Here is a 19,802-nt window from a genome sequence, read left to right as displayed (position 1 = left end):
CGAATATACAACATTCTCTGACGGCTAGTGACTTGGTTGGGAGAGGCAGCCATGACAAAAATACACCTATTGCGCAAGACATATGACACAGGCGAAATACCTTCAGACTTCAGGGAGTATGTAATAATTCCGTTTCCATAGAAGGTACGTGCTGACATGTGTGAGCAACAGTAAAGAATCAGTTTAAAGAAGTCATGGTTGCGCAATATTGACATGAATTACACTGCTCTGCAAAACTGAAGGACGAGCTAGGCAGAGTAAAAGAACATAGAAACTACTCGTTGGAAATGAATGAAACGGCGCATGCATATTGTGAGAAGTCACCCCCATCGTGCATAGAAAGTTGGACGACACATTGCGTGATATGAGATAGACTAAACTGCCAAATAGCTCCACAACATGAAGATTTGAAGGAACGGAAAAGACAGTTTGTGTCAATCATCGAGCAGTTACGGTGCACTGTGATGGAGTTCTTAATTACATGATAAGGCAGATACATCATCTGGATAACTTCATAATGGGAAGAATTATAGAGAAACTGGAAGAAAGACAATGTGTTACGAGAGTAGCCGAGGAGGCTGGTGTTTCTCACAGCATTCCTTCATGTGTCAAGGGGAACTGTCGGAACCAAAGACAGCACTGCTAAAAGGAAAGAAGGTGGCTATCTACGGTCAACTACAGCAGCAGATGACCGCTACAGTGTGCAACCAGCACGAAGAGGCACACCTCAAACAGCGGGTGCAATTGAATCCACGTTTAACAGGACTGCAAAGGATACTACACTACTGGCTATTAAAATTACTACACCAAGAACAAATGCAAATGATAAACGGGCATTCATGAAACAAATATATTATACTAGAACTGACATGTGATTACATTTTCACGCAGTTTGGATGCATAGATCCTGAGAAATCAGTACCCAGAACAACCACCTCTCGCAGTAATAACGACCTTTATACGCCTGGGCATTGAGTCAAGCAGAGCTTGGATGGCGTGTACAGGTGCAGCTGCCCATGCAGCTTCAACATGATACCACAGTTCATCAAGAGACTCGCGTATTGTGACGAGCCAGTTGCTCGCCACCACTGACCAAACGTTTTCAATTGGTGAGAGATCTGGAGAATGTGCTGGCCAGGGCAGCAGTCGAACATTCTTTTGTATCCAGAAAGGGCCGTACCGGACCTGCAACATGCGGTCGTGCATTATCCTGCGGAGATGTAGGGTTTCGCAGTGATCGAACGAAGGTTAGCGCTACATCTGAAATGTAACGTCCACTGTTCAAAGTGGCGTCAATGCGAACAAGAGGTGACCGAGACTTGGAACCAATGGCACCCCATATCATCACACCGGGTGATACGCCAGTCTGGCGATGACGAATACACCCTTCCAATGTGCGTTCACCGCGATGTCGCCAAACACGGATGCGACCATAATGATGCTGTAAACAGAACCTGCATTCATCCGAAAAAATGACGTTTTTCCATTCGTGCAACCAGGTTCGTCGTGGAGTACACCATCGCCGGCGTTCCTGTCTGTGATGCAGCTTCAAGGGTAACCGCAGCCATGGTCTCCGAGCTGATAGTTCATGCAGCTGCAAACGCCGTCGAACTGTTCGTGCAGATGGTTGTTGTCTTACAAACGTCTCCATCTGTAGACTCAGTGACCGAGATGTGGCTGCACGATCCGTTACAGCCATGTGGATAAGATGCCTGTCATCTCGACTGCTAATGATACGAGGCCGTTGGGATCCAGCTCTGCGTTCCGTGTTACCCTCCCGAATCCACTGATTCCATATTCTGCTAAGAGTCATTGGATCTCGATCAACGCGGGCAGCAACGTCGCGATACTATAAATCAACATCGCGATAGGCTACAATCCGACCTTTATGAAAGTCGGAAACGTGATGGAACGCATTTCTCCTCCTTACACGAGGCATCACAACAACGTTTCACCAGACAACGCCGGTCAATTGCTGGTTGTGTATGAGAAATCGGTTGGAAACTTCCCTCTTGTCAGCATGTTGTAGGTGACGCCACCGACGCCAACCTTGTGTGAATGCTCTAAAAAGCTAATCATTTGCATATCACAGTATCTTCTTGCTGTCTGTTAAATTTCGCGTCTTTAGCACGTCAACTTCGTGGTGTAGCTATTTTAATGGCCAGTAGTGTATGTTCGCTGCACAGTGGCACGGCGACGGCAGGGGGGTGGTGTCTTCTCCCGACGATCAGTACGTTTCGCAGTGATGTCAAGAGCATAGGGACTATAACAGGGAAGATGGTGGTGGTGGTGGTGGTGGTGGTGGTGGTGGTGGTGGTGGTGGTGGTGGTGGTGGTGGTTAGTGTTTAACTTCCCGTCGACAACGAGGTCATTAGAGACGGAGCGCAAGCTCGGGTTAGGGAAGGATTGGGAAGGAAATCGGCCGTGCCCTTTCAAAGGAACCATCCCGGCATTTGCCTGAAACGATTTAGGGAAATCACGGAAAACCTAAATCAGGATGGCCGGAGACGGGATTGAACCGTCGAACAGGGAATAGTGGGATCGCGTCCTCTTTTCGAATGAGAGTAGGTTCATTCTTAACAGTGACTGGACATACTCTCACGTGGGGAGAGGTATGAACACGTAATGCAACCAGGAACATTGTCGAACATGATCATTTGGGTGGCCCACCTGTTACGGTGTGGAAACATGTTGAGTGGGCGTACTGACCTCCAAATCTTTGAACACTGTACACTTTTGTGTTAATGGATGACAATGTGAGACCGCATCGAACAGGGCTCATAGAGGAGCACTTTGAACGAGAGAATATTCGATGAATTGACTGACCTGCCCAATTGCCCGGCTTAAATCCCATCGCGCACGTGTGCGATGCGCTGGGGAGTCAGATTCCATGTGCAACGACTAGCATCCAGTGCTTGTCAACCACACTGGTCGAGGAAAGGAAAAGCCTATTACAAGAAGGTGTTATTAAACTTGTGGCAGCACGTTGCAGAGCACGCATTGCTGTCCATGGTTATCAAACACCCTTGTAAAAACCATTTCATGCTTTTGTAATATCCAGTGGACCATAACCAATGGCTGTGACTTCAGTGTACATATTCTCTTTCAATGAAAGTGTCTGTCTCATTGCGTACTATAGTATAGCAGTTTTTTCTGTATATAATACACGGTTCATGAAACTGTGTTACTGGGCAGTGAAACAACGGGCGAAAGTTACTTTCGTCGTTGAGTTCCTTCAGTGAGTGTATTTATAGAAGAATGGAGAAACTGGCACAAGCCGCCATCGGGGAAGATCAGTTTGGATTTCGTAGACGTGAAGGGGCACGTGTGGCGGTAAAGACCCTACGACTGATCCTAAAGGCAAATCTACCTTCTTAGCAGTTATAGATTTAGAGAGAGCTTCTGAAAATGTTGACTGGACTGCTGAAATTTTGAAGGTAGCAGGGATAAAATACATGAACCCAAAGGTTATTTACACTCCTGGAAATTGAAATAAGAACACCGTGAATTCATTGTCCCAGGAAGGGGAAACTTTATTGACACATTCCTGAGGTCAGATACATCACATGATCACACCGACAAAACCACAGGCACATAGACACAGGCAACAGAGCATGCACAATGTCGGCACTAGTACAGTGTATATCCACCTTTCGCAGCAATGCAGGCTGCTATTCTCCCATGGAGACGATCGTAGAGATGCTGGATGTAGTTATGTGGAACGGCTTGCCATGCCATTTCCACCTGGCGCCTCAGTTGGACCAGCGTTCGTGCTGGACGTGCAGACCGCGTGAGACGACGCTTCATCCAGTCCCAAACATGCTCAATGGGGGACAGATCCGGAGATCTTGCTGGCCAGGGTAGTTGACTTACACCTTCTAGAGCACGTTGGGTGGCACGGGATACATGCAGACGTGCATTATCCTGTTGGAACAGCAAGTTCCCTTGCCGGTCTAGGAATGGTAGAACGATGGGTTCGATGACGGTTTGGATGTACCGTGCACTATTCAGTGTCCCCTCGACGATCACCAGAGGTGTACAGCCAGTGTAGGAGATCGCTCCCCACACCATGATGCCGGGTGTTGGCCCTGTGTGCCTCGGTCGTATGCAGTCCTGACTGTGGCGCTCACCTGCACGGCGCCAAACACTCATACGACCATCATTGGCACCGAGGCAGAAGCGACTCTCATCGCTGAAGACGACACGTCTCCATTCGTCCCTCCATTCACGTCTGTCGCGACACCACTGGAGGCGGGCTGCACGATGTTGGGGCGTGAGCGGAAGACGGCCTAACGGTGGGCGGGACCGTAGCCCAGCTTCATGGAGACGGTTGCGAATGGTCCTCGCCGATACCCCAGGAGCAACAGTGTCCCTAATTTGCTGGGAAGTGGCGGTGCGGTCCCCTATGGGACTGCGTAGGATCCTACGGTCTTGGCGTGCATCCGTGCGTCGCTGCGGTCCGGTCCCAGGTCGACGGGCACGTGCACCTTCCGCCGACCACTGGCGACAACATCGATTTACTGTGGACACCTCACGCCCCACGTGTTGAGCAATTCGGCGGTACGTCCACCCGGCCTCCCGCATGCCCACTACACGCTCTCGCTCAAAGTCCGTCAACTGCACATACGGTTCACGTCCACGCTGTCGCGGCATGCTACCAGTGTTAAAGACTGCGATGGAGCTCCGTATGCCACGGCAAACTGGCTGACACTGACGGCGGCGGTGCACAAATGCTGCGCAGCTAGCGCCATTCGACGGCCAACACCGCGGTTCCTGGTGTGTCCGCTGTGCCGTGAGTGTGATCATTGCTTGTACAGCCCTCTCGCAGTGTCCGGAGCAAGTATGGTGGGTCTGACACACCGGTGTCAATGTGTTCTTTTTTCCATTTCCAGGAGTGTATAACTTTTATGGAAACCAGTCTGCAGTTATGAGATTCGAAGGATATGAAGGGGGGAAAGACAGGGCTGTAGCCTATCCTCGATATTATTGAATCTGTTCTCTGACCAAGCAGTAAATGGAACTAAAGAGCTATTTGGAAAGGAAACGAGGTTCATGGAAAAGAAAAAAAAGTTATTGTTTTCCGATGTCGCTGTCATTCTCTCAGAAACGGCAAAGGGTTTGGAAGAAAAGTTGAACGAAATGGACAATGTTTTGAAAGTAGATTATCAGATGAACATCAGTAAAAGTAAAACGCAGGCAATGGTGTGTAACTGAATTAAGGGAGAATGAAGCGGAAAATGTATACATTTCTTTCAAGCCGGCTGCGGTGGCCATGCGGTTCTAGGCGCTATAGTCCGAAACCGCGGGACTGCTACGGTCGCAGGTTCGAATCCTGCCTCAGTCATGGAAGTGTGTGATTCCTTAGGTTAGTTAGGTTTAAGTAGTTTTAAGTTCTAGGGGACTCATGACCTAAGATGTTAAGTCCTATAGTGCTCAGAGCCATTTTGAGCCACTTTGAGCCACTTCTTTCAAAAATCATTACAGCCATATTTACTAACGTACGAATCTAAAATTATGCAACGTCGATCGTGTAAAATGCTTTTGTTGTAAACACACCAGGATCTATACCATCTCTCTTCAGCACTTTGCCTTTACTTCCGTTATTGTAACATAAAACTGGATCATAGACACCTATTTTGAGTTCTTCAAGTCCACAGAAAGTCCTTTTTAGCATCTGATCCGAATTAAATTATTGAGGCTTTCATTTGCATTTGGTGTCTTTCCGTGAAGACACTTCATCAATAAATCAGGGTTTGCAAGAAACCTGAATGTGGGCTTAATTACATTCATAACAGGTTCTGATAATGAGTTTATGTGAATACCTCTCACATCTGTTGTTGAACTTACACCAATCGTCTTTCCGACACAGATTGTGCATTGGTGTTTGGTCAGTGGATAGATTGTGGAAAAAAAAATTGCTCACACAGCACGTCTCATTGCCTCTAAATTATATGTGCATTTCCTGATAGCCCCCCCCATAAAATATCTGAAGAGAATCAATTTCTTTCAGAGTAAGCCTGCCTTTTACTGCTAATGGTTTTCGATCCTCAAGTACTTCACCTATCTTCTCTTTCAGCAAGAGACCAAGCCTACCACCATACCTCGTTTGGATGTGGCCAACACATTCCAACTCTTCTATTGTTTTATTGTCCAGATTTTTATCTGTTACCACTTCGAACGAAGAGGAGTCCCCATCACCAAGGTATTTATTATATCTAACACCATACTGATCCTCAGATATGGATAACATCATCACATTTGCAGCAGACTCCATACCCCCACGTGGGTCATTATTGTTTGTAGAGCATGCTTCTGCATGCTTTTCTCGCCACAATTTCTCACGGTCTTAATTGTTGGACATTTTCCTTGTTGCACACAGGTGGCAGTATTTAGACGTAATTTCTACTTCTAAAACTTTACCTGACTCAATACCACTAACAGATACAACTCCACACAGATATGTGTGACCCCTTTTCATCCAGGTCCCATCTACAGACACACAACAGGTCAGTGACATTTGTAGGAGATTTACTGTCATGAATATCTACCCATGATCTATTTCTGTTTGGTTTATTTCCACCAATTCCCACAATACTTTCTTCATAGAAGCTTTGGCAGTATCGCATAAAGCAGACGACATTTATTTATTTGTTTATGCAAACCTTGCGCAAGGTGAAGGCATTTTCAGAAAACCACGCAATAAATTACCTCCTTCCCTGCCCTGTCCAAGGCATCTCAGAGCATATGCCAGCCTAAAATTGCTTTCACAGGTATCAGCGTCAGTTTGTTTGGAGGAGGAAAATGAAGATTCATAGCCAGACGAAATACAAATAACCTTAAAATCACAAGCTATTCCCCCTCTTCTTTCTTCAACAACAATCATGCATTCACTTTTTTTACAGCTAACATATGAACATGAAAACTTTATAGCCTGGCAGAGAAACTCTAAATCAATAAGTCTGAATCCAGTGGAATCCATATCAACATCATTCCACGCATCTGTACAATGCTCCTGTCCCAAGTTTCGATGCTGAAGCTGAGAGCTTATGTTCTTCACTTGAAGCTGCTTCCTCTTTTTTGTTGGTAAACCGATTTCCATGAAACCTACGTTTCCTAAACAGTTTTTCACCACCCATTATGCATAAATCTTGACTTCCACGTAAAGGTTTGGGAATTCAACCTTCCACTTACTAATATGTGTTAGTTTACTCAAAACGTAAATATACCACATGCAAGTAAGTTTTCAGGCAAAGATATAGATGTCAGCCAAGGATATAGAAGTCAACCAGAGATATAGAAGTCAGCCAAAAATATCTAAAGAAAATAGCCTTCACACTGACAAAAAGTCCGATGAAGCGAGCAGTTTCCCAAGTACCGGAAAAGGTGGCAGTGGCCGCCAGTGCAGAGCTAATTAGTTTAACCATTTAAAAGGATTTCTAGAGCTGCTATTGCAATAAAATTCACACACAACATATTAATCTGTGTAAATCAAGAAAATAATATTTTTGAAAAATCAATTATTTGGACCAAAATCTATTACATCTCCCCTTAAACAAGGTGATGCTGAGGGAATTATGCCAGGAAATGAGAAACTAGAAGTAGTAAGTGTGTTTTGCTATTTGAGCAACAGATTAACTGAAGACAGCCGAATTAAAGAGGATATACAGGCTGTTTGGAAATTCCTGTTACAAACTTCTAGACCTTGTCGAGGGGAGTGAATACATAATATTTTGAATGGGAACCAATGTTCGGAAACGTACCACTTCCGTTCTACGACGGTTTCACTTCATAAGTGTAACGCATCTACGTCTGCTGAGGGAGAAAAGATAGAATTGCCAGTCTTGGTGTGCAGTAGTGTAGACAGGATGACGTGTACTACGTCAGACGATCACCTGATGTCGTTTAACTTCTATCTTGAGGAGAGATCTAGTCAGTTTCTGTGCGTCTCCGATATAGTAAGCGTTTCCACACGTGTTCAGAATACACAGACATGCACCTGATGTATGGCGAATCTCAAGGTAACGGAAGACCTGCTACTCGCTGTATTACGAACGTTTTCCGCTAAGTAGCGCCATGGCAAAACGTTTTACCCAAGTTACTCAGCAGCTCTGATAAACCAGTACACTGACAATGAGGAGGCAGGGCTGTGGTGCTCCACTGCAACGCTGAAGGTATGCTGCATTGTGTTGAAGAATATTCGAACAAGCGAGCGTGCAATGGGTATTGGTCACAGCATCATCTGGGACGTTCTGCATGAGCAACAATTACATTCGCACCACTTACAAAGGGTACACGCTATAGGTCCAGCCGATTTTCCACAACACGTTGCCTGCTGCACGCCGTACCAGCAACGCTGCATCGGACTGTCTTCACAGATGAATGTCAGTTCACTAGAGACTGTGTCCTACATTCGCGAAACAGCCATGTCTGTGCAGACGAAAACCGTCGTCCCGTGCATGTTCAGAGATTTCGGCACCAATTTGGTGTTAACATGTGGGGAGGTATTCTGGACGGTCATGTGATTGGCCCTTACCTCCTTCCTCTCAAACTAACTAGTTCTGCATAGCTGATATTCCTACAAAACGTATTGGAGCCGTTCTTGGAAGCTGTGTCACTGAACGTCCGTGAGGAAATGTGGTTTCAATATGATGGTGCATCATCTCACTTGCGGTTCGGAAACATTGTAATACACCCGAGGGTACAAATGGCGGGCCCCTTAAACTGATTGTCGCTTCTCGTTTCTTGACCGTGCGCCCTGTCCACAACACGTACCTGATAATCCCGCGGCGGTCGTACTGTTCTGCTCCAAACTGCTGCTGGCTTGCCTGAAATTATGTACCGAAATATGCAAACGGGTTTAGGGGAGCCACTCACGTAAAGCACAACACTGTCCTACGTCCGGTTTGAAGATCTATATTCTGAGACGATACGAAATCACAGGTTGCACTGCTTACATTGTAATTTGTAAATGTTTATCCCAATTAACAGTCTTGATGATTATCTGTCCACAATATCACTTGGACGAGCGTACGCGTAACCGAGCACGGCGCGGGTGTTTGTTGATGATGCGAAAGCCGAATGATCGAACAAAAGTTGTTACGCTCGTCACACATCCAGATACCTGGTGCCAGTCCTCCTTAACACTAGTAGTGATATGGCACGGCTCATAAAGCTAATTTACAGTTCACAGTTCTCAACTGTACGAGCGTGCGCGTAACAGTCGTGGCGCGGTAGACTGTTGATGATGCGGAAATGCTATGACAGAAGGCATGTTCTCACGCTCGGTACAAGGCGCTGGCACTTGATTGCACTCTGTTATGGTAACTAATTTTTACTGATTCACATCAGTTCATTCTGAGAGACCGAAAAATGCGCGGATGACTGATGCTGTGCGACACGCAACGAGAGGATACACAAATACGTTATCTAACGAAACTGCTCGTTTTTAATTACATCATTACGCACTTTCCCTTGAATCACTTCCATATTTCATCACTTTACTGTAACTGCACTTGCAGAAACACTTCAACTTCCATAGTAACAATGCCTCTCACATGCAGAGCTACCCACAACACAACATAACAGTTCCGTGTCCCTCGCTCGACTCTCTGCAGACGCAAAGATACTCTGCAACCAAGTCAGCGATATGACAGAACGCTAACTACATCTCAGCAGGAGGTATTGTGAAACATGGATAAGCCGAGGCGGCCCAAACGCGTGGCCACCTCGATCGGTCGATTTAACTACTACGGACTGCTTTTTCTTTCTGTATGCAAAGTTTAATGTACGAGAGTCCTGTAGGGGATCTGCTGCAAGACTTCTGGCCTCTGCACTAGGGGCTGAAGAGTCACCACTTGGGATGCAGAGAGAACCAGAACACGCTTCGTAGGTATAATGTCTGTAACAACGTTGGTTGTCGTCACATCGAGCCGCTATTGTAACGCACCAGTAGTATGCTATACGTACAGTATGATGGGTTGTTTCGTTTTCGAATAATGTAAACACGTAATGCTTAAATGTTAATACGAACAAATGTGCTTAAGCGACAAAGGGATATTTCGTTAAGTTTCCTTTAGAATTGTCACCTAATAATTCCCTAATTCAATTCCTTAAGCAGAAGTGGATGAGTTAAACATTTGAACTGGAACGGTTGTAGAACAGATGGTACAAAATATTATGTACTCACTCCCATCTGAAAGTCCTTTCCTAACACCCTGCAAGGAACAGATTGGCAATAGTACGAAATGCGTTTCTGAAAAACAGGAATTTGTTAGCTTCTAATAACCATTTCAGTGTTAGGAACTATTTTCGGTAGGTTTGTCTGCAGTGTAGTCTTGTACGGAAGTGGAACGTTGACACTAAGCAGTTCAGAGAATAAGAGAACACAAGATTTTGAATTATGACGCTGTAGAAGAATTCTGAAGGTTATGCAGGGTGTTACAAAAAGGTACGGCCAAACTTTCAGGAAACATTCCTCACACACAAATAAAGAAAAGATGTTAATTGGACATGTGTCCGGAAACGCTTAATTTCAGTGTTATAGCTCATTTTCGTTTCATCCACCTACATTCAATAGGGCACGTTATCATGATTTCATACGGGATACTCTACCTGTGCTGCTAGAACATGTGCCTTTACAAGTACGACACAACATGTGCTCCTGCACATTTCAATCGAAGTGTTCGTTTCCAAAGATCAAAACATTGCACCTATTGGGCCGTTACACTCCAAGCAATAAATTCGTTAATACACCAAATCCGACAAACATGACAGAGGCACCTACTAACGTACGGTAGATTGATAGGGCGATTACCGAACAACCCGAAACGCAGGTTGCTCTAACCCGCCCCTACTCCACAAGGGAAAAACGGTCCACTCAATTTATAAACAACCACCTTCCTGTGGGTGGGAAAACGGAAAAGAATGGTGGGACAACCCCAAAGCAAAACGGCTGGTGACCTCACCAAGAAAACAAGTAGAATTTAACAAGAGTAAATCAAACTACTTATCACCAATAACTTCTAATAAACTGCGATTTCTCGAGAAGACCTGGCGCAGCACCCTCAAATCGCTCTGCCGAACCGTCCGCTGCCAGCCGCTTCAGTGGACGCAGGAAGGCGCGCCGATCTGCCGTCTCACGGCGTCGCAATTCGCACCGGCCAGGCCGATGTCGTGGGTCGACTCCTGTTGCTCTCGTGTCGACCACGAAGTCACTACTCCTCGCTATGCGCCGCGGCCCACTGGACTCACGTGGCGACCTCACATGCGCCGACGCTCAAAGCGGACAAGTCGTCTCGTGTCTCAGTGCGCGACCGACCAACCGATCGATCCAACCGCCAATGACCATTGCCTGAGCAAACTCGAGCAGACTGGTGGCCTACTGCGCAGACTCAGATGCACGAACTAAGCGCCGACCGGGCGACCACTCACTGAGTTCTCTTATGCCTAACAAATGCGGACGAGAGACTGACCCAGACTGACCAACTGGCGAGGTCATAGTGCCCCTTAAATGCACGTGAACAGGCAACTTTTCCCCTTTCTCACCAGAGGGAGACACCAAAGCTGCCATTGCCACAGCGGCGCCACCGCCAGAAACGGAGGGCGACTGCTTCACACTACGCGCTGCGGCGCGCTCTTCCAAACAGCAGTTTTCACCACGGCTCAGTGACGGTGTATCGGTACACTGCCCCTTTTGGTGCAAACGGCCACTGGACCTGTGAACGCCCTTCATACCACGAAACAAATAGCGGAAGGTAAAAAGGGCTGACAGTAGGACTCCGCCGATCTCTGAGTGTTGTGCCGACCGATAACGACACACCGCAGTGCTAAATGGAGTGTCGCAGTGTTCGGGAATTTCCGAGAGGGGCGAACTGAGCCGAGTGATAGTACGGGCCTTGGCCCGCACGCTGCACACGTGAAGTGTGGCACTCAGTGGCCGGGCCTCACTTAAACAGTAAATCTATCGTGTTTTATTTCATGAAGTGTGGGTGATGGGTGTGGGGTAAAATTCAACCTTACATCTTAACGTCGGGCGTTGATCCCCTTTCTCTGCCTCTCCGTATGGATCTCGCCTCTGGCTAATGCTTCGAATACGGTATGTGAAAGAAGTCTACTTGCACTGTTATTTAGATTGTGGCGAACAGCGACCAGTATCGCGAGAGCTGATTCAAAGATTAGGGGAAGCGCAGAGCCTATCAAATACAACAATGCCCAGTAGAGCACTGCGCTATTTTCAGCAACCTGTACTTCAAACTGTCACATCAGTATACTCGTATCTGAACAAGGCCTCTGAGTCCAGAGAAATGTCAGGGACACTACATAAAACATCACATGCCATATTAACCCATGTTTTATTTGTACTTATTAATTTATCTTCCGATGCCATTGCACTATCGAAAACCGATTTTCTACAAATGTTCTGTGTTTTAGACATGTCACATTACAAACAAATTCCTAAGGGATTGGAAGGAAGAAGGAAGGACTATTACCGTCCAACTGTCCGCCCCCGATAGTTGAGTGGCACCGAGCCTGGTGGGTGAGCGTTGGGCCTGGCATTCGGGAGGACCTGGATTCCATTCCCAGTCCGGCAGTCTTGACTGAGGTTTCCGTGGTTTCCTTAGTCTCTCCAGGCAAATGCCGGGACTGTACCCTTTCGATGGCCACTGCCAACATTCCCGCCCAATCGCCTCCCCCCCCCCCCCCCCCCCCCCCCCACGGTAACTCAGCGTGTTCGGTCAGAGAGTTAGCTGCCCTCTATAATAAAAAAATACTGAGTTAATAGATTAACGACGAACTGAAACAGGTGTCTTGCGACATCCGCCCCGAGCAGATACAACGAACGAAAACGAACAAAATGAGATTTTTTTTTTAAAAAAAGAAAAAGTGGTCAGTGCGACAGAATATCAGTCCTATGGGCCCAGGTTCGATTCCCTGCTGGGTGGGAGATTTTTCTCCGCTCAGGGACTGGGTGTTGTGTTGCCCTTATCATCATCATTTCATTCCCATCGACGCGCAAGTCGCCGAAGTGGCGTCAAATCGAAAGACTTGCACCCGGAAAACGGTCTACCCGATGGGAGGGCCTAGTTACACGACATTTTATTTTACCGTCCAACTTCCTGTCGACAACTAGGTTATTACAGACAACACAACATTTTATTTTACCGCCCAACTAGGTTATTACAGACAAAACAAAGTTCGATTTGAGGAAGGAGGATAAATAAATCGGCTGTGTCCTTATCAAATGAAGTATTCCAACGTTTACCTTACGCAATTTTGGGAAACCTCGCGAAATATAACGTTCCATGACTAAACGGGGATTTGAACTTCCGTCATACCAGAAGCGAGTTCAGTGTCTTAACTACTGCACCTCTTCGCTTGGTGACGATATTCCTACAGAGATGTTAAATGTGTGTACTAATCAATTAATATATGACATCTTCAGAATCAAATGTTCACATTGCAGCGGAGTGTGTGCTGATATGAAACTTCATGGCGGATTAAAACTGTGTGCCAGACCGAGAGTCGAACTGGGGATCTTTGCCTTTGGCGGGCAAGTGTTCTACCATGAGCTACCCAAGTACGACTCACGACCCATCCTCACAGCTTTAATTCCGCCTTCTACCTTACAAACTTCACAGAAGCTCTCCTGTAGATCTTGCATAATTAGCACTCCTGCACTGTTCGCGAATCGTGCTTGAGTTGCTCAGACGGTAGAGCACTTGCCCACGGAAGACAAAGGTCCCGAGGTCGAGTTTCGGTCCAGAACACAGTTTTAATCTGCCAGAAAGTTTCATATCAGAGCACACTCCGCTGCAGAGTGAAAATTTCATTCCACAAACATCCCCTAGGCTGGAATGAGATTTTCACTCTGCAGCGGAGTGTGCGCTGATATGAAACTTACTGGCAGATTAAAACTGTGTGCCCGACCGAGACTCCGAGTTAGAGTCTCGGTCCAGCACACAGTTTTAATCTGCCAGGAAGTTTTATCCCCTAGGCTGTTCCTAAGCCATGTCTCCAATATGTCCTTCCTTGCAGGAGTGCTGGCTCTGCAAGGTTCGCAGGAGAGCTTCTGTGAAGTTTGGAGGGAGACGAGGTACTGGCAGAATTGAAACTGTAGGGAGGAGTCGTCAGTTGTGCTTGGGTAGTTCAGTCGATAGAGCACTTGCCCGCGAAAGGCTAAGGTCCCGAGTTCGAGTCTCGATCGAGACAACAGTTTTAATCTGCCAGGATGTTAAATATATTATGTTCCTCAAAGTTGATTTATTATGTTTTGCTGAGAACTGCCCAATATTATGACTCTTATTATATCATACATTTACTTCCTTTTCGGCCTTCATGATATATACTTTTGAAAAATCTAGCATGCATTAATTATTTCATGGTTAACTAGGTTCCAGCTCTTTCATTTTCTGCTGGTAATTTAATGATTTTCTCAAAATCAGTGGCGGCTCATGAGTATACACCCTGGGTGTCCACCGATTTCTCCGATTTCTGGACTAAGATAAATTTGAGAGCACGAAATTAATGGCATCTTCTGCATAACAGTTACGCTTAGTAACAAGTTTATAGAACTACAGCCACTGGCACTAATAATAATAACAACATAATAATAATAACGATAGTAATAATAATAAGATAAATAACATATCTGACAAAAGAAAGAATTTTGCTGTTTTCTACATAATTAAGTACAGTTTAGAGCTTAAGCTTTCGCAATTCTCCAATTAACATTGTTGTGTAAGTGGGAGTTTTAGTGTGACAAATGTACAAGATCCTTAACAGATGTATTAGTTGATGAATTTATTTTTGGACTGAAAATCAGATATTCTTATGCTGTACTCACACAACAGCTTATCCTAACTGTACACTTCGTTGTTAAATGTTCGCTTGTAGTCAAGCTTGTTTGACTTCGTCACTTTCTGAACCAAAGGATTTGTTCTCAGAGACCCTAGTTCCTTTGCGGCTAACTTTTCCTGGTAATTTCCTTTTCTATTCCCAGAATGAGAGTTTTCACTCTGAAACAGAGGGTAGCAGATTAAAGCTGTGTGCCGTACCGACACTCGAAAACGGGGCCTTTGCTTTTCTTGGGCAAGTGCTCTACCAACTGAGCTAGCCCCGATCCGTCCTCACAGCTTTACTTTTCTGTTAGCATTTAAAATAGATCCAACATATCTCATGTTTGCACTGCACACGAAAGCCGATTCCTGCAGAGTAAACAACCAACTCCAAATACAAAGTGCCACTTGTGGCAATGATTAAACTCAAGTTGTAATGACTGCCAACATGGTCAATAGACTAGAATAGAGATGAGGTGTTGAGATCCATAAGAGCTTAAAGCATACTGCCGTCGATTCCACATTTAAGTAAATATCAGAGAAACCAGTGATACAACTTTTCGTGAATTTTCATATACACAAATTATATATATATATATATATAGTTCTGTCGAAGGGAAGGGAAGGCAGCAGGCAATAGAAAATGCAGTCCCTCATTGTAACTGCCAGCATACACTGTGTCACTCAAGTCTCTCCCTCCTTATACAGTAATGTGGTCAAATAAATTTCAGTCTTTAATTACTGCCAATAAATAACACCAGTTCCCTTCCTCTCCACCCATGATATCCAATTGTACCACGATTTGTATACACTTGTTTACAAAAAATGTTAGAGATGAAAGGAAAGACAATGTGTAAGAGCTAAGTTCTATTCCCCAGTAGTATCACATGCCTTTATAAAGGCCATATGTAATATTGTTGAAATTTTTGTTCAACATTTTGCTATTAGATACAGTCCACAACCTAAAATAATTTTGTAGCACTTTTTTTATTTTGATGAGCTCTTGTAAGTTACACACTGGTAAAAATAATTTATTAATATTCTTCACTGCTCACCTTATTTCATTATTTTCATTAAGTATGTAGTTTATAAATTTTGCAAATATTAGGATTCTGGCTTGTTGGATCTACACTATCATTGTAGGAAACAAGATTATTTGTAAATAAATCTCCAATAACACAGGAAATGATATATGATGTGAAGCAGTAATCTCGTACAATTTTCAAGAGTGTATAACGGGTGACCACTATTAGGTAATATAAACACCTGAATACTAGTTCTTTAAATATAGTGTATATTCTGCTGCTTATGTTACATGCTACCTTACCAGTCTTTCTATGTTTAAAAAGATTCATTCAGAACTAATACATGGTTTCTGTAATTAACATGGATATATTTAAAAATACAGCTCATAAAATCATTTTATCAGTACTAAATTTTAGTTCCATAATAAGATTTTCATGCATTCCACATCTATTAGGGTGTGTTCTTCCAGTGGGTTTCGAGTAAGTGATGCAGAAGTGAATGAACACACATGCTCAAAACTGAAAAATATAAACTTGTTTCATGGGGTAGCCTTTATATAAAAGTTATTTCTGTTTTCTGTTAATAGAAATCATTACATTTTTACTGATATAATGTTTCAATTATATTTGCAGGTTATTGGAATGGTTATCTCTCTTTTCCTCTGCCAGAAACTGGGAGATGATGTTTGAATGTAAATAGGATCTTGTCTCACAGTCTTCATTCTTGAGGAAAATTTGTTGATAAATGTCTACTATCAGCTGTGATGATGTTACTATATTTTTTCAGTAGATTTTATAAATAATGTGTTTTACTTGCTCAGAAAAACTGAAATGCTAACAACTGAGTAGCTGATAAGCATAATCAATGGGACAGTGTCTTTATTCTTACCATGCAATCTCAGTCTATTAAAGTTGAAATTGTTCAGAATTTTTGGCTGTTCAAGATATTGTTATTGTAGAATTGTAAATTGTTTAAATATGTGAATGTAGGTTCTTAATGTAACTGACAAATACAATAAAGAGAAGAGTATTTTGCACAGAAAAACTATTAAATATTTTCAGTGTTTTGTATGTTGGTGAGGTTTGTTAACATACAAATGGCTTCAGTCTGGTATTTTAGTGCCTCTGTAATTGTCACTTACTCGTGCTGTCTGACATGGTTGCCAATGCAGCTGTTATTAAATACATTCATATTTTCACATATGAAAATGAACTATGTTTCTAAAACAAGTTTTTTACATCATGCAAGTATTATTTTGGTGTTTGACTTTTTGTAAAACATTGTATAGTGTGGTTTTAATACACACATACACACAAAATTTGAATTCTAAATATTTGTCCATACCTAAGCATTGCAGGTAGGACATAATAACGAAATAAAACTTAAACAAAACCTCTGACAATAAAATCTGAGGTACATGACAGTAACTAATATTCTCAACATCTGATATGAATGCCTCACTGTCTCTATGAGAGGCTTAATGATTCCTAACCTAGACCACAATCAACAACTGTTGGACACCTTATACTGATCAGTCACCTTTTCCCTCTGTCATTGGCAGGCAGTGAGATGTGTGACATATACTGACTGGAAACTTGAGAAACCACATAAGAATCTATTGTTGCATAAAATGTGAATAAACAAATCTTGCAGTTTGTCAAGTACATTTACGGCTCCTAACAGACAATAACATGACTGCATGAATTCATGGCTTCAGCAAATAGCCTAAAATGCCTGTACTCTGACACTTTCTAACAGACTTATAGTGTTCCCCACACTATATCTGCGATCAATGGTTGTATCACTCAGTACAGTGTACTAAGAGACCTAAAGCTCTGTGTAAATCAGAACTATATTGTCACACTCCAGCAACTGCATATTAATCTTCAGTGATATGTTACTATTTGCAGAGATTATTTTCAGTAAAATTTCATATACCTGCTATTACTCTCCTGTCATAAATTCATTCAGAGAATTTTATTGTCAGAGGCCCCAAAAGTGCCATATATTAAATTTGTGGTGTACAGTGAACCCTAAAAAATTCTGAAATACTTCATATTAAGCCTATAGTGAAGTACTTGCTTTACTGAAATACTATGGGACTACATTTCCTGGTAGTTTGTGAAGTATCTTAATTTGCATTTAAAAATTATGAATACAGACAATTACATATCTTGAAGTAAAAATAGTTTCTTACTTACGTGTTTCGTTCCTCTTCAAAATCTTCTGTAATACCATTATAGTTGAACAATACAAGCAGAAGTCATTTGTAAAGATAGTGTATCTTCAGGTTGCAATACCTTGTACAAAGAGAAACGCTGTAATTTTTCTATTTACTGAGACATGTGTAACTGACTGCATTACCAGTTTAAGAAAGTAAGGAAAAATGAGAAAGGCAATGACCTGCAGTTCTTTTGAAAATCCCATCACATGAAATTGTTATGTACAAAATAATGAAGAAAGTAAGTTCAGAAGATTGTTTATTTTTAGTTCAATACTACTTCTGATTTACCTAATGTCATTTTCTCATATGCTGATTCTACAACATATCACAATATGGTTCTATTGTGTAATTATACCTTGTTTTATTTGTGAGTTTTTAAATAGCCCAACATAATTCTAAAACTTAGTCATAAGATGGCTATTCACTTGAATGTAGAATTAAAAAAGACAGTCAGAAATAATAATTACTTTAGTTACACATTTACTAAGGAATTAAGAAACTAAGTGCATCACTTTGAGATGTTATACTCATACTCACTGAAACTATGGACTGTTTATATCTCTACAGAGAAACATATTTGAGTATTTGATTTGAATACAATAATTCAGACATAAAATTGTAAAGGTTAATGTCTTCTCTAAACTGTCTCACCTTGAATATGTGTAACATCATTTCTGTTACACATGAAGTAGCACTTATACCATTGCTCAGAAAAAATTCTAAGGATTTGTTTATGTTTGTTGCTGTGTAAATTTTGTGACTAGTCAACACTTTATTTGAGAATACATAAAACAGAATATATTTTACAAAAAGCAATGTCTTTAATCTGTTGTGATTAAATATTGGTTGCCATAAAATGAACCACCATTAGACACCATAGGTTCATATGAAGTAGTGAAACTCTACATTCAGCATGGTAGTAAAGTCTGGAAATCAGTAGGGAGAGACATGTAAAGTACCTTCAAAAATAAAAATGCATTTAATGAGTTAGGTATTATTAAAATAGTTTTTGACATACAAAGCTCAGACATAAGGACTACAGTTATGCAAAATTGTAGGGATGCCAATGAAAAAGTTTATTATAGGAACTAAAGAATTTCAAAGGTTGTAGTTCCCGCATGACTACAGAGTGTATTATGTTATCTTAAACATTGTGCTAAATAGAATCCTATTTTGTAAAACTGAAGGCAGAGTTTAATTTTTTTTATTGGAAGGGAACAAAAGTCCACAACTGTCAACACTACAGTATAAATAATGCAAATAATACAATAAGGTAAACTGCACAAATTTTTATCATATATAACAGTAAAAGAAGTCTTGTACCTATTTACTGATGATTGTATACAAATTCTTGTATCTCTTTCTCATTTCTCTGACTTTAGTACTTTAATATTGTATGTTCTGCCTAACCAATCAGTACTGACTACCTTAAAGTCACTGTACATCATTGTAAACTATAAATTAAAAGATCAATAAAATATGATGCAATATATCTAGAAGAAATACTTTACTAACCAAAGCCAGAAATATATGTGGAAACCTAAAACCCTTGACTGGACCAAGTCAGGATGCAAACACAAATACATACCTATGAAGGCTGAATACTATCAACCTTACAGGACGAGGATCCTTCACAAAACAGCACAGTGATTCAACATAGTCGTTCATTCCAAACATTGTAGTTAATCTCTCATGATACTGTGTGTAGTAAACTAAGT

General features: G+C 42.6%; 1 protein-coding gene across 2 annotated transcripts in view; it reads left to right on the top strand.

Moving 5' to 3' along the window:
• The window catches only part of LOC126278462 (CD151 antigen-like), a 1,693,623-nt gene extending 1,674,047 nt beyond the window's left edge, over window positions 1–19,576 (top strand). For both annotated transcript variants that reach the window (XM_049978598.1, XM_049978599.1), the window contains exon 11: window positions 16,493–19,576. In XM_049978598.1, the coding sequence (XP_049834555.1) occupies window positions 16,493–16,549 (57 nt within the window). In that variant the 3' untranslated portion in view covers window positions 16,550–19,576. The remainder of the gene's footprint in view (window positions 1–16,492) is intronic.
• Window positions 19,577–19,802: the final 226 nt, after the last annotated feature.

Source organism: Schistocerca gregaria, chromosome 6, assembly GCF_023897955.1.
Source record: "Schistocerca gregaria isolate iqSchGreg1 chromosome 6, iqSchGreg1.2, whole genome shotgun sequence".
Taxonomy (NCBI): Eukaryota; Metazoa; Arthropoda; class Insecta; order Orthoptera; family Acrididae; genus Schistocerca; species Schistocerca gregaria.
The sequence above is the reverse complement of the archived record's forward strand: the minus strand, read 5'-3'. Positions and strand labels throughout refer to the sequence as shown.